We start from the raw sequence: 16,129 nt of genomic DNA, 5'->3' as shown, positions 1-16,129 counted from the left end.
TCTTGGTTACAACTGATGGTTTTGAGGAATCAAATGACCACCAGTATAAGGGGCTACAGATGTACACCATGGAAAAGCTTGAAGTTCTTTACTTTCAAGTCAATAGAATTTTGGAAGACCGCTATATTTGCTCTACTCGATTCTTTTCTATTCTTATAATTTTCTATTCTAATTTATTATTTTCTATTCTATTTTATTCCTTTATTTTCTAGTTTATTCTATCCTTTTCTATTCAATTAGGTTATATGCCTTTATTTTCTATCTTTTTTTTCTATTCTTTTCTATTCTATTAAGCAGCATCTTATTTCACTTTTATACCTTACTGTATTTATTGCAATATGTTTCCGATTTGAATTCGAATTTGAAATAATTTTCCAAATTCGAATTTGAAATAATTTTCCAAATTCGAATTTGAAATAATTTTCCAAATTCGAATTTGAAATAATTTTCCAAATTCGAATTTGAAATAATTTTCCAAATTCGAATTTGAAACAATTTTCCAATTCAAAATAATTTTCCAATTCAAATTTGAAATAATTTTCTAATTCTAAAAGTTCTAAAAATTTGTTTCGTTAAAATGCGTTACTATCGTTTTTCAGAAATTCGGATACATCTGAATCTTCAAATCTTATGAATCGAAATTCAGACAAAAATTTTGTCCGAATTTAGATTCATAACGAAACGAATCGCATATGTCAATAAGCAGCATTCTTCCTAGTGACAATCACCTCAATGTACCGTGAACTGTAGATACGGTAATTTTTAACAGGGGATTCTCGGAGATCAGAAAGTCATTTCAAGCGTTCGCCTCTCGTAAAAAAAAATAAAAAAAACTTGGAAAAGGGCGGTCCAACCGCTTCACATAATGTAGACAAGTATCTATCTCACCCATTTCCAGGTACTCATAGAAAAGTCCCAAGTGTCCGAAGACCTGCATGTCATAGTCCTGCTCCCAGCGGCTGTACAGGTTCTCTGGGCTGTTCCTGGCTCTCCGGCGCCCCCACCAGTTCAAGATCCACCTGTAACATAGGAAAAGGGTCACAGACCACCAACGATGCACAATAAAAATAAAATAAAGGGGTTTTGACAAACAAGGTAATTAGTTTCAGACTTCCAGCCTTCCCTTCAGTCTTTCACAGGTGTCCCGGCTCCTCTCCTGAACTGAAATGGCTTCCTCTGTGAGCGTCTCACAATGTGCATCCAACAGAAGATAATTGAAAAGTTACATTATCTGTGTAGTAGTTTTTTCTGGTTAATGGTGGTCTACAACAGTGGTTCTCAAACCTGTCCTTAAGTACCCTCAACAGGCCATGTTTTCGGAATATCTCTTACATTAAATAGCTGTCTAAAATACCAAGTCATCGACTCAAAGCACCTGTGCAAGATAAAGGAAAACCTGCAACCATAGCCTGCTGGGGGTATTTGAGGACAGGGTTGAGAACCACTGGTCTACAAAATTTCAGCTGCACATATATTATTAGCAGGGTTCCCTGAAACATGAAAGTTATTTCAATGTTCCCTCCATGTTTAAAAAGGTTGTGTCGCCCTAGGGCAGGAGTAGGCAACCTCGGCCCTCCGGCTGCGGTGAAACTACAAATCCCATCATGCTTCTGCCTCTCGGAGTCATGCCTGTGATTGCCAGGGTCTTGCAATGCCTCATGGGACTTGTAGTTTCAAAACGGCTGGAGGGCGGAGGTTGCCTACCCCCTGCCTTAGGGGGTCTCCAAATCTTTATAATATGATTTTTAAAGGAAGACAGGATGCAAGTTTATTAAAATATTTTAAAAATCAATGAAATTTTTTTTATTTCTACTCACGGAACAAAAGCTTCTTGGATGTTCCCCCAGATCTGCTTTCCAGCCATGACGATGGTGAGCTGTGTGGTGAGCTCTATAAGACAACCGGCCGGGTCACACTGAAGGGGTCAAAAATAAAAAACGAAGTCAATACTGATGATGTGTTAATCATCGTAGTGTGGGAGTAGGACAGATTTTTCAAGTCGCTCACCTAGAGCCGATACCAACACAAGGCCCATACAGGAACATTCTCTAAGAGGACAGGACTCACCTCCTCATTCCTCCACTGGTTGAACATGTAGGTGTACCCTCCTGGGAAGCCCACAAATTTGCCCTTGAAGAATGCCACGTAGAAACAAGAAGAATAGTAATTGACGAACTGGAAGAGGAACATTTTCATGGTGAGGCGGTTCTCGTATTCCAGATGCGTCCTGGGGATTTCTGTGGGGAAATGAAGGACATTTTAGGTGGTGATGGTAATGGTCTAGGCCAACCTTTCTCAACCTTTTCAACACAGAGGAACCCTTGAAATAGTTCTCCGGTCTCGAGGAACCCTTGCTAAAAATTAGAGATCTGCAACTCATGATACATTAGCGTGATGGTCAGTGAGAGGAATGGTCCTTAAACTTGTGGTCATTGGGAAGAATTACAGATAGCTAAAAAGATCAATGGTGTGAGTGGGAACTTATCTGAGAGGCAGAAATTGCCCAATGCTGAAGGAATCCCTAGCAACCTCTGGAGGAACCCTGGTTGAGAATCACTGGTCTAGGAGAAGACAAGTCTACGAAAACCCATGAGCATTGTTCAGTCTCAACTTATACATTCGTATGTAGAGCATCTGCTACAGAAAACATTTACCAAGACTCTAAAAGCTTTCTTAAAGTGGAGTTCCACCCAGAGATGGAACTTCCGCTGATCAGGTTCCTCCCCCCCCCCCCTCCGGTGTCACATTTGGCACCTTTCAGAGGTTAGCAGATACCTGTCTAATCCAGGTATTTGCTCCCACTTCCGGTGAAAAACCGCCGCAGTATTCGTGTTGAGCAGCGGCATATCTGGCCCCTCCTCTGTCCCCCCCCCCCGCGAGCTGTCTTCTGGGAGTCGGCTTCGGGTGGGGACATTACAGGCTCCCTGGACAGGTAAGTATCGTTTTTTTCAAAGTCAGTAGCTGCAGTATTTGTAGCTGCTGACTTTTAATTAATTATTTTTTCAGGCGGAACTCAGCACCGGACAATTCTCCCCCTTCATGACCAGGACATTTTTTGCTATTCAACACTGCACTACTTTAACTTGTAATTGAGCTGTCATGCAACACTGTAACCACATTGAATTTATATAATTTTTTTTTACACAATAAGAGCTTTCTTTTGGTGGTACTTAATCACAACACAATCCATACAGGGTGCCACCCCCCTAATCCATGGGATTTTATTTTTTGAAGCACATGATTAGAGTCTGAAGCTCTAATTGGCTTACAAAAAAGGCACCCTGAGGTGCTGCAGCTCAGTTTCAGGGTCTTGGCAATTTTCTTATAGCCTAAGCCAGTGATGGCGAACCTTGGCACCCCAGATGTTTTGGAACTACATTTCCCATGATGCTCGACTACACTGCAGAGTGCATGAGCATCATGGGAAATGTAGTTCCAAAACATCTGGGGTGCCAAGGTTCGCCATCACTGGCCTAGGCCATCTTTATATAGAGCAACAATTTTTTTTTTTTTTCAGATCCTCAGAGAGTTCTTTGCCATGAGGTGCCATGTTGAACTTCCAGTGACCAGTATGAGAGAGTGAGAGCGATAACAACAAAATGTAACACACCTGATCCCCATTCACACCTCAGACCTTGTAACATGAATGAGTCACATGACACCGGGGAGGGAAAATGGCTAATTGGACCCAATCTGAACATTTTCGCTTAGGGGTGTACTCACTTTTGTTGCCAGTGGATTAGACATTAATGGCTGTGTGTTGAGTTATTTTGAGGGGACGGCAAATTTACACTGTTATACAAGCTGTACACTCACTACTTTACATTGTAGACAAGTGTCATTTCTTCAGTGTTGTCACATGAAAAGATAGAAGAAAAGATTTACAAAAATGTGAGGGGTGTACTTACTTTTGTCAGATACTGTAATATAAACAAAAAGTGTGTGCAAAAAGTACAAAATGAGCCACTGCTGACCGCGTATGTGCTCCCACACTTAAAACAAATGAAAGGAATGTTTGGTTCTAGTTCGGACCTTACACAGGGTGTCCCAAAAGTCTCCATACATACAATTTTTTAATTACTATTAAAACTTTACAAAATATTAAATTACAAAATGTTACAAAATATTTACAATAAATGTACATTTAGCTACAATTTTCAAATTTTTCCACAATGTTTGGCGGATTTTGGGACACCTTGTATTTTGTGCAATCCTGAGAGTTCCGTCAGAGAACAGACGCGGATTCCATCACCGGCGTGTGACTACCGGTACTTCTCAACCAGAGATAAAATGTAGCACGTCGTTATTTACCCTTCACACGAGTCTGCTGTGGATGTCTTCACTTGTCTGTAGATGGAGGTCAGCTCTGGTCAGCTCTCAGAGGTCTCTATATTGTCTGGGACTCAAACGGCATTACTTAGTCCTAGAACAGTGATGGCGAACCTTGGCACCCCAGATGTTTTGGAACTACATTTCCCATGATGCTCAACTACACTGCAGGGTGCAAGAGCATCATGGGAAATTTAGTTCCAAAATATCTGGGGTGCCAAGGTTCGCCATCACTGTCCTAGAAGTTGGAATATATCACACCGGTCCTCTGCCTGCTTTTTACAGCACCGGAAATGACTGGCCGCCGGCTCCGCCCATTTCCTGCGACCACTATTATCAATTATGACCCAATATTTGCTACTACCGCCTCATACACCGAGATTCATAAATGCGATTTTCTTTTTTACCTGTCCTAATATTTGCAAATTCTCTTGCCATGATTGTAAATCACCCCCTTCCCCCGTCTCCCTTTTCTCACCCTGTGCTGCCAGAGGGGTCACAATGCTCTTTACTAATGCAGATTCTTCCTGACTGGGCTATGTATGAGCAACAACACACTGGCAAAGATCCAACCTGTGCCGCTCCACCTTCAATGAAGGCCATCTAAGCAGCTACCTCTCCAGCAACCAGGGCCTGAAACAAGTTAAGCCTCATACACACGGTCGGACTTTGTACAAGCTTTTCCATGGACTTTTTTTTACAAAGGGCGTGGTCCACAAGTTTGTATTGCATACACACGGTCGGACTTTTTGACAACAAACACGAACGTAATGACGTCACAACGTACTAGCGCCACTTCAAAAGACGACGTTCAATGACTCCAGTGCCACCTTTGGTCAACTTCTGTATTGTAGTCTGATCTTTTGCATTGGTTCTGAGCATGGCGTGTTTGTACCTTGTACAAAAGTCCGATGCTTTTGCGTACACACGGTCGGACTTTGCTCCATCGGACTTTTGTTGCCAGAAAGTTTGTCCGTTCGCACAGCCAACAAAAGTCCAATGAAAACAGAAGAAGTTTGTCCAATGGAGTGTACACACAGTCGGATGTTGCTCCAAAACAGCTAATTTGCATGTTTGTTGTCAAAAAGTCCAACCGTGTGTACGGGCCTTTAGAATGACAGCAGTAGGAAGTAATTGGCTAACAGATAAGACACTCCCAGTCAGGGCCTGGATCACCTGCTGGTGGCACTGTGCTTCCCAAAATGCAAGATTGTCATTCCGGTGTCCACCAGCGGGTGTCTCCCAGCAGATCCCAGGAATCAGTTCCCACCTGATGCTGGCTGCTGGGAGGGTAGTTAGGTCCTCCATTACTAGTGCCTCTCACTCCAGTGTTTTGCTCTCCTGCCAGATATTGTGTGCCATTTATTCTGATCCTAAAAATACTGGATGAACCCTCTGCACACTGCTATATACCCTTTCCAGTATTTGTAGTGTTAATATGTGGTCACACCCCTTTAGCGCCTGATAGATTATATGCATGTAGAAGCTATTGGGATCTGAGCACAGGTATATCTTTCTTTCTGATTTATTCTGATCCTGACCCTAATCTTGCTTCCTGCCCGGCATTCTGTACCCTGCTGCCTCATATCTGCTCTGCTCATTTCTGATCCCAGCCCTGGTTTCCCCTTGCCATCTGCTCCTGTTACCTTGTTGATGTGTATTCCCCATTTTGCATATATTGTATAAAGTTAGCTTATTAATTAGTAGACATGTGCAATTAGTTTAGTTCCAAATTCGTTCAATGAATTTTGACAAATTCGTTAATTTCGGAATTTTGAAAATTCAGAATTTCGGAAATTCGATATTTCAGAAATTCGATATTTCAGAAATTCAAAAATGTTGAAATTCAAAATTTCGTAAATTCGAAAATAGGAAATTCAAAAATTTGGAAATTCAAAAATCCAAAAATAAGAATGACAATCTGAAGATTCAAAAGAATGAAAATCTGAAAATTCAAAAAACCTAAAATCTAAAAACTATTAATAAATATTAAATTATAGGTTATTGAAATTTCCTTTCAAATTTGGCTGTTAGTGAACATATTTGAACGAATTATCTGAAATAACCAATGCCGTATCTAAACTAATGGAATGCAACAATCTAATAATAATAAATAACATTAATAAAACCCTTTTTTTATTATTATTTATTATTAATTTGTTCCATTCCATTTGTCTAGCTGCGGCATTCGTTATTTCGCATAATTCGTAACTTCAGATAAATTCATATTCGTTATGTTCACAAACAGCCACATTTAAAAGGAAATTCCAATACCTATAATTTAATAGTTAGTTATTATTAGTTAGTTATTATTTTGAATTTTACTGATTTTCTTTTTTTTTCCAGCATTTTGAATTTCAGAATTTTAGAATTCCAAAAATTTGGAATAAAATAAAAAAAAAAAGAAATTCAAAAAATGGGAAATTCAAAAAAATCGTAAATTCTAAAAAATCACAAATTCAAAAAACGCAAATTCAAAAAAAATCTGAAATTCAAAAATTCGGGAAAAAAAAAAAAATCAAAAAAAGGAACACAAACACATTTTTTGTCAGTACACATGTCTAGTAATTAGGCTTAGCAGAAAATATGTGAGCAGACTTCTGGTATTTATACAGGCAGTATAAAGGGCATCTATAGGATTTTCATAAAATTTCCTAATTTATTGGCCATGTTTGGTCTCGTATCTCTGCTGAGTTTTTGATTTCAGTTCTCTTATTGTTCTGGAACACTTATTGTATCCATCTCTATTGCATTGGATTTCGTTATGTACAGCATGGGTCCCCAACCCCCAAGCCATGGACCAGCACCAGCCCTTGATCTGTTGGGAGGCCGGGCCACGTGGCATGGGGTTGGCAGCAAACGAACAAGGCTTGATCTGTATTTGCAGCCACCTAGCATTGCCATCTGGGCTCCACTTCTTGTCTGGTCTGTGATGGGAGCCCCGTGAACGGCAGGCGAGCGAGTGAAGCTCCGTTCCCAATCAGTGGCGTATACTCTCCTCCTTCTAATGCCCCTAAGGACCCAACAAACAAATACAGGTCTTGGAAAAAAAAAAAAAACCCTTCTACCAGGTGTAAAGCAAGGAGAGATGAATGGATGATCGGAGGTGGAGCTCTGTGCAGTGATCCACTCACTAATAGGGTTTTCATAAGAAAGTAAATTCCTATTAAAACCCTACCAGTGAGTGGTAACCATATCACCCACCCCCATCAACACCACCAACCCCCCTGCAGAAACCCCCTCTCCCACTTCGCCCTCCATGGTCCCTGGAAAAATTTTCTGCCATGTAACTGGTCCCTGGCATCAAAAAGGTTGGGGACCGCTGAATAAAGCAGTGGCGTCACTAGGGGGTGGCTTTTGGGCTATAGCTCCGAATCTGGGGCCCATAGCCCAGAGACTCTGCATGGGTCCCCAAGGGGAGGGGAGGCTCCTTGGGGACCATGATGAAAGGGGGAGGCTCTCTGGAGACCCTGATTAAAGGGGAGGCTCTCTGGAGACCCTGATATTAAGGGGGCGGCTCTCCGGGGACTCTAATGTAAAAGGAGGCTCTCTAGGAACCCTGATGTAAGTGAGGAGGCTCTCTGGGGACCTTGATGTAAGGGGGGTCTCTCTGGGGAACCTGATGTAAGGGGGGGGGCTCTCTGGGGATATATATATATATATATATATATATATATATATATATATATATATATATATATATATATATATATATATAATATATACACACACACACACACACACATATCACTGTATATACATGTGTATGCCCACAAAAGCTTATGACTTTCTTTACTACACTGCTATGGGCTCCAGCCCCAGATCTTTTGTAGACCTACCAACGCCCCTGGAATAAAGTATGTTTTAATGTCTTGATAGTGACATCTAGTGGCAATTCAGTGTAACTACAACTTGTTATTACTGTATTTCTGAGTGGTACAATCCAGTTTACCTGTATGTTGGAACTAGTTGGTTTAATTTTTCGATATACATATTCCTTCCTTTTCATGTTTCCTTTAATAAGTTACTGACCATCATAATGGGCACAAGACTTAGATGATTATTCACTTCAGATGACCAGTGAATACTCCATGCACTGCATTTTAAGAAACAAAACTATGTTGGATTAAGCTGCCACCTCTTATTGAGGGCCGCTTCGCGTGCATTCCGAGTTTAAGAGCCTGTTGAATGAGCTGGCAAATGCAAGGGAATGAGCAAAAAGTAGTGCAAGCACTACTTTTGCAAATAACGCCGCTGCAAACCGCATGATACTGTGGTGAAATGCGGTTCGGTGGCCGTAAATGGGCTGCATTGTCAAGATGTATTTAGGGTGCCCATAACAATCAATGGCACCCACATACGCTTTGCAAGGGCAACGCGTTCCTGCGCCGAGTTTGAGTGTGAACTTGGCTCTGAAGCATTAAGCTGCTTGTGGAGGGGGGTTATTCAGCAAGTGACCGTAATACTGGCTGGATAGACCAAAGTCTAATGCAGGTATGCCAATGCGTAAAGTGGTGCTGGAAAAAAACGGAACACTTACCCATGTCGGTAATCCATATGGCCACTCGTTCGTAAAGGAAGTTCAGGATCATGATGATGATAAAGTTCAGGCAGGACGCGGTCACTGAGGTCGCCAGCTGAGGGGTGAGCAATCGGCTGATTGGCTGCAGCGTGTCGTTGTTTTCCATGACGCTGGCGAATGCCGCGTACACCGCCAGTCGATATACTATAATGGCGATCATGCTGGCTATGATCAGTAGGATCTGCAGGGCACACGGTACGAGGTTAGTGTCTGCGATGGCATAAAACTGATGACATAAAAAGCGAAGAGATAAAACGAAAGACACGCCCAGAAATTAAATTTCTCCTTTCCATTCCGGGTGGAACAGGATTGGATGATGTGAACTGCCTGACAATTTTAAGCACCAGAAAACATTTTCCAGCACTTGAGTTTGGCCCATCTACTCTAATGGATGGGAGTACCAGCATTGCCAAGAAATGATCATTTTGTCCCAGAACTTTTTTTAAAGTGAACCTGTTGCCCTTTCTACACTTTTAAAGTGAACCTTTTCCCTAAGGAAATTCAAAGGCTGCCCTTGCTGACCTGAAAATGCTAGTTGCCCGGCCTTGCTGAACCCCTATGACCCCATTTTTCCATCTCTAGGTCACAAATCTGGAACATTTCTACAGATTCAAAAAAAAAGTCAGAAGTCTTTATCGGTGTACTTGTTGGGGGCTCAGAGACTCAACGGACCGAAGTCCAAGGTTCAGCATGACAGCCAATTAGCATGTGAAGAATGAGAGCTTCTGCTTTAGGCCCCTTTCACACTGGGGCGGGAGCGGCGTCGGCGGTAAAGCGGCGCTATTTTTAGCGCTGCTTTACCGTCGTTTTAGCGGCAGTATTTGCCCGCTAGCGGGCGGTTTTAACCACCGCTAGCGGCCAAAAAAAGGGTTACTTTGCCGGCGGTATAGCCGCACTGCCCCATTCATTTCAATGGGATTTCAATGAGCGGTATATAAACCGCTCCAAAGATGCGGCTAGCAGGACTTTTTTCACCGTCCTGCTAGCGCACCGCTCCAGTGTGAAAGCCCTCCGGCTTTCACACTGGAGTGAAAGGGGCCGGATTTTTTCAGGTGCTATTTTTAGCGCTGTAGCGCCTGAAAAATACCCCAGTGTGAAAGGGGCCTTAGGGTTTCTCTAAGGAAAGGTAATGTAAGGGGCTCGTTCATACCTGAGGCTATACTGCCCACCCCTCTGAAGACAGGGGCGGATCCAGGGGGGGGCAACGGGCCAATTGCCCCCCCCGAGAATACCGGCAGGCTGGTTCCGCGGGTCCAATCGCGGCCGGTTCCGCGGGTACCAGCGGGCCGGTTCCGCGGGTCCAATCGCGGCCGGTTCCGCGGGTACCCGCGCTGAGTGGACGGTGAGGGGGGGGGGCAGCTGGGCGGCTTAGGAGAGCTGCTGGCCAATCAGGAAGCCAGCAGGCAGGGGAGCAGGGAGATGACATCATCTCTCACTGCCCTGCATCCCTCCAGTTCCGCCCTCACTGTGTAGGAAGCTGTGTGCAGCAGAGAGATTGCAGAAAAGTGATACAGTAGGTGACAATCCGCAATGTGTGGCAGACTACGTGGCAAGTGGCAATCCACAATGTGTGGCAGGCAACGTGGCAAGTGGCAATCCACAATGTGTGGCAGGCTACGTGGCAAGTGGCAATCCGCAATGTGTGGCAGACTACGTGGCAAGTGGCAATCCGCAATGTGTGGCAGACTACGTGGCAAGTGGCAATCCACAATGTGTGGCAGGTGACGTGGCAAGTGACAATCCGCAATGTGTGGCAGATGACGTGGCAAGTGGCTATCCGCAATGTGTGGCAGGCTACATGGCAAGTGGCAATCCGCAATGTGTGGCAGACTATGTGGCAATCCACAATGTGTGGCAGGCTACGTGGCAAGTGGCAATCCGCAATGTGTGGCAGACTACGTGGCAAGTGGCAATCCACAATGTGTGGCAGGTGACGTGGCAAGTGACAATCCGTAATGTGTGGCAGGCTACGTGGCAAGTAACAATCCGCAATGTGTGGCAGGCAACATGGCAAGTGACAATCCGCAATGTGTGGCAGGTGACGTGGCAAGTGGCAATCCGCAATGTGTGGCAGGCTACGTGGCAAGTGGCAATCCGCAATGTGTGGCAGGCAACGTGGCAAGTGACAATCCGCAATGTGTGGCAGGCTACGTGGCAATCCGCATCTGGTGGCAGGCGACGTGGCAAGTGACAATCCGCAATGTGTGGCAGGCAACGTGGCAAGTGACAATCCGCAATGTGTGGCAGGTGACGTGGCAAGTGGCAATCCGCAATGTGTGGCAGGTGACGTGGCAAGTGGCAATCCGCAATGTGTGGCAGGTGACGTGGCAAGTGGCAATCCGCAATCTGTGGCAGGCAACGTGGCAAGTGACAATCCGCAATGTGTGGCAGGTGACGTGGCAAGTGGCAATCCGCAATGTGTGGCAGGCAACGTGGCAAGTGACAATCCGCAATGTGTGGCAGGTGACGTGGCAAGTGGCAATCCGCAATGTGTGGCAGGCTACGTGGCAAGTGGCAATCCGCAATGTGTGGCAGGCAACGTGGCAAGTGACAATCCGCAATGTGTGGCAGGTGACGTGGCAAGTGACAATCCGCAATGTGTGGCAGGTGACGTGGCAAGTGGCAATCCGCAATGTGTGGCAGGCAACGTGGCAAGTGACAATCCGCAATGTGTGGCAGGTGACGTGGCAAGTGACAATCCGCAATGTGTGGCAGGCTACGTGGCAAGTGACAATCCGCAATGTGTGGCAGGTGACGTGGCAAGTGACAATCCACATTTGGTGGCAGGCGACATGGCAAGTGACATCCTCAGGGCTCCCACTGATTCTGCATTATGGTGAGTTGAACCATTTAATTTTATATTACAATGTATTAATAGAAATAATGCGCTTCAATCATCCTGACACCATAACAACCATGGTGCCGTAATGATTGAAGCGCAAATACCAGCCATTTCCCATATAAATTGCCCCCAAAAAAACATATTTTATAGCAGTGCCCCTCCCGAGATTAGACTCTGGATCCGCCCCTGTCTGAAGAGCCATCAAAAATTAAATTCCATCATTATAACTGGTGCTCTGATTATATTTGAGTTTTTAAATTACTGTTATTTCATATAATCCTTACTGGGATGTATATGGATAAATTCTATATCTTCTGGATCTATTTTAATAGACAAATAATAATTTGTTTTTAATTTGCTACATTTTATGTGTTTTTTTAATAATGTATACATATTTTTGCCTGAGAACTTTTATAATATTTCATTTGATGGTTTTACATATTTATTGTCGTGAAGAAGGGGGACTTCCATAACCCCCTGAAATGTGTTGGCTGAAAGAAAATATTATTTGTTTTTAAATTTGACATTTTCTGAGTTCTTTTTATAATAATTTATAGGTATTCATTTTTTCCTGAGAACAATAGGTGTGTGCAGCCTATTGCATTAGGGTATGCACCCCAAAGCTCTAACACACGCATGTGTGTGTATATATGTGCCAGTAGGGCAGTGGACGGTGTCAGTAGGGCAGTGGACGGTGTCAGTAGGGCAGAGGACGGTGTCAGTAGGGCAGAGGACGGTGTCAGTAGGGCAGAGGACGGTGTCAGTAGGGCAGTGGACGGTGTCAGTAGGGCAGAGGACGGTGTCAGTAGGGCAGAGGACGGTGTCAGTAGGGCAGAGGACGGTGTCAGTAGGGCAGAGGACGGTGTCAGTAGGGCAGAGGACGGTGTCAGTAGAGCAGTGGATGGTGTCAGTAGAGCAGAGGACGGTGTCAGTAGGGCAGAGGACGGTGTCAGTAGGGCAGAGGACGGTGTCAGTAGGGCAGAGGACGGTGTCAGTAGGGCAGAGGACGGTGTCAGTAGGGCAGAGGACGGTGTCAGTAGGGCAGTGGACGGTGTCAGTAGGGCAGTGGACGGTGTCAGTAGGGCAGTGGACGGTGTCAGTAGGGCAGTAAACGGTGTCAGTAGGGCAGTAAACGGTGTCAGTAGGGCAGTAAACGGTGTCAGTAGGGCAGAGGATGGTGTCAGTAGGGCAGTGGATGGTGTCAGTAGGGCAGAGGGTGGTGTCAGTAGGGCAGAGGACGGTGTCAGTAGGGCAGAGGACGGTGCCAGTAGGGCAGAGGACGGTGCCAGTAGGGCAGAGGACGGTGCCAGTAGGGCAGTGGATGGTGTCAGTAGAGCAGAGGGTGGTGTCAGTAGTTAATATTTATTATTTTACTTTTTTTAGAAACCCTATTGAGGGGGCTTTGGTGAAATATCAGGGGTCTAAACCGTGGATGTCTCACATTTTAGACAGGGAAAGGGACTGAAGACATAGATTCCCCAATCACTTTCTATGCAGCCAAACAGCAGGGAGAATCTGGGTGCCACGGGGTGATTAGGGTGAGCCCAGGCACACCTGGCACACCCTGTGTGCACACCTATGCTGAGAACATTTATAATATTCTAATGTTGATGGTTTTATATGATTATTGCCATGAAGAAGGGGGGACTTCCATAACAACTTGAAACATGTTAGATTTTCTTTGCCAATTTTAAAGGAAAGATTAATTGTTTTTAAATTGTTTCATTTCATGAGGTATTTTTATAATAATTTATAGATATTAATTTTGCCTACAATTTTTAAATAGTATTCTAATACTGACTAGATGAAATATTATTATGATTTGTGTATTGAAAGCCTCGAAGAATGCGGGGCTCAGTCACACGTTATACTGCTACCCCTCCGAAAAGTGATCAGAGATTAAATAAATACCTTCATTATATCTGGTTATCTGACTTTATAGGATTGTATAAATGATTGATACTTGTTTCATATAATCTCTACTAGGATGTGTATTGCTAAATTATATATCTCATGGATCTATTTTAAATTGTAAATAATGAATTATTCGTTTTTAATTTGTTATATTTTCTGAGTGATTTTAATAATTTATATTTATTCTTGCCTGAGAACGTTTATAATATTTCAATTGATGGTTCTATATGTTTATTGACACAAAGAAGGGGAACTTTTAAAACCCCTTGAAACGCGTTGGCTTTTCCTTGGCATTTTTAAAGAAAACTTTTTTTTTTTTTTTTTATTGTTGCGTGTTCTTAGTTATTTGTTATAATAATTCATAGGTATTTATTTTGTGTGGAAATTTTTAATAGTATTTGAATAAGGATTCAATTAGGTATTGATTATATTTTTAGGTGTTTATAGCCTCAGGGAATAGAGAGATTTTCTTTACAATAAATTATAGGTATTCATTTTTGAAAACTTTTTTTAATATTCTAAAAGTTGATGGTTTTATAGGTTTATTGCCCTGAAGAAGGGAGACTTCCAAAACCCCTTGATACACGTTGGTTTTTCCTTGACGATTTCAAAGAAAATATTATTTGTTTTTATTTTTTTTATTTTTTCTTAGTTCTTTTTATCATAATTAATTGTTATTAATTTTGGTTATATTTATATTTTTAGGTGTTTATAGCCTCGGGGAATAGAGAGATTTTCTTTACAATAAATTATAGGTATTCATTTTTGAAAACTTTTTTAATATTCTAAAGTTGATGGTTTTATAGGTTTATTGCCCTGAAGAAGGGAGACTTCCAAAACCCCTTGATACACGTTGGTTTTTCCTTGACGATTTCAAAGAAAATATTATTTGTTTTTATTTTTTTTATTTTTTCTTAGTTCTTTTTATCATAATTAATTGTTATTAATTTTGGTTATATTTATATTTTTAGGTGTTTATAGCCTCAGGGAATAGAGAGATTTTCTTTACAATAAATTATAGGTATTCATTTTTGAAAACTTTTTTTAATATTCTAAAAGTTGATGGTTTTATAGGTTTATTGCCCTGAAGAAGGGAGACTTCCAAAACCCCTTGATACACGTTGGTTTTTCCTTGACGATTTCAAAGAAAATATTATTTGTTTTTATTTTTTTTATATTTTCTTAGTTCTTTTTATCATAATTAATTGTTATTAATTTTGGTTATATTTATAATTTTAGGTGTTTATAGCCTCAGGGAACAGAGAGATTTTTTTTTTTTACAATAATTTATAGGTATTCATTTTTGCCTGCAAATTTTTATATCATTCTAATGTTGATAATTTGATATGTTTATTGCTGTGAAGAAGTGAGACTTCCAAAAACCCCTTAAAGCGCATTGGTTTTTCCTTCACAAATAAAAAAAATTATTTTATTTGTTCTAAATTACTTATATTGTCTAAATTATTATACGGAAAAAAAAAAAATCAGATAATATAAGTAATTTAGAACAAATAAAATTATTTTTTTTATTTGTGAAGGAAAAACCAATGCGCTTTAAGGGTTTTTTGGAAGTCTCACTTCTTCACGGCAATAAACATATCAAATTATCAACATTAGAATGATATAAAAATTTGCAGGCAAAAATGAATATCTATAAATTATTATACGGAAAAAAAAAAATTCATAGGTATTTATTTTGTCTTCAAATTTCTAATAGTGTTTTAATACTGTTCAGTTTAGATAATGATTTAATAATTTCTCTTTGGGATTATTAAAGTACTTTATTAAAGTACAGATTATATTTATGATTTTATGTGTTTATAGCCTAAAAAAAATAATAATAATGCAGACCCTTAGGATATTCTTTGGCTATTTTAAACAAAAATACTGTGGTGGAGTCATTTAGGTGGGGCAGCGCTATAATTCTTTATTCTTAATTCTTTATTCTACACACAAGTTTTTATTTCCATCTGTGACCCCCCCCCCCCCCCTTCTATTGAGAAGATTTTTCCATACTTCGCTCCCCATGATGGCAAAACTCAAAATGGGCGAGGGTGGGGGAGCGAGTATCATTGGCATAGAAGGGGAATGGATGGCAATCAAATATTGCTCGAGGGTTCCAACCCTTCCCCACTCTACTAAATGTGTTTTTGTCTGGATTAGAGAGATTTTCCATAACCTCCCATCTTGGGGAGAGGGGACATTTTCCCAACAGGGACACAGATAGCCATAAAAACCTGACAGAGTCCATAAAACTTTCCTGATTTTCACAAACCCCCCCAAAAAAAATGTTGGCTTGATCAGGACCAACAGTAGAAAATTATATTTTGCATTTTTATTATAATATAGCAATTAGGCAATAAATTTGACAATATGTATATATATATATCATTAAATGTGCATTGGATTGGCAAATTGTGCAAACTGATTGGAGTTAGAAGAGATCCATATATTGTGGTTTC

General features: G+C 41.6%; 1 protein-coding gene across 1 annotated transcript in view; it reads right to left on the bottom strand.

Moving 5' to 3' along the window:
• Positions 1 to 16,129, bottom strand: part of ANO5 (anoctamin 5) — a 137,627-nt gene that overhangs the window by 12,397 nt on the left and 109,101 nt on the right. The window contains 4 exon segments of the mRNA XM_077453611.1: positions 889 to 1,019; positions 1,818 to 1,915; positions 2,068 to 2,237; positions 8,870 to 9,092. Of these exon segments, the coding sequence (XP_077309737.1) occupies positions 889 to 1,019; positions 1,818 to 1,915; positions 2,068 to 2,237; positions 8,870 to 9,092 (622 nt within the window).

Source organism: Lithobates pipiens, unplaced genomic scaffold (genome assembly GCF_037356315.1).
Source record: "Lithobates pipiens isolate NorthernLeopardFrog02 unplaced genomic scaffold, aLitPip1_a1.2 Scaffold_24, whole genome shotgun sequence".
Classification (NCBI taxonomy): domain Eukaryota; kingdom Metazoa; phylum Chordata; class Amphibia; order Anura; family Ranidae; genus Lithobates; species Lithobates pipiens.
Note: the sequence above shows the minus strand (reverse complement) of the source record. Positions and strands in the feature narration are given on the sequence as shown.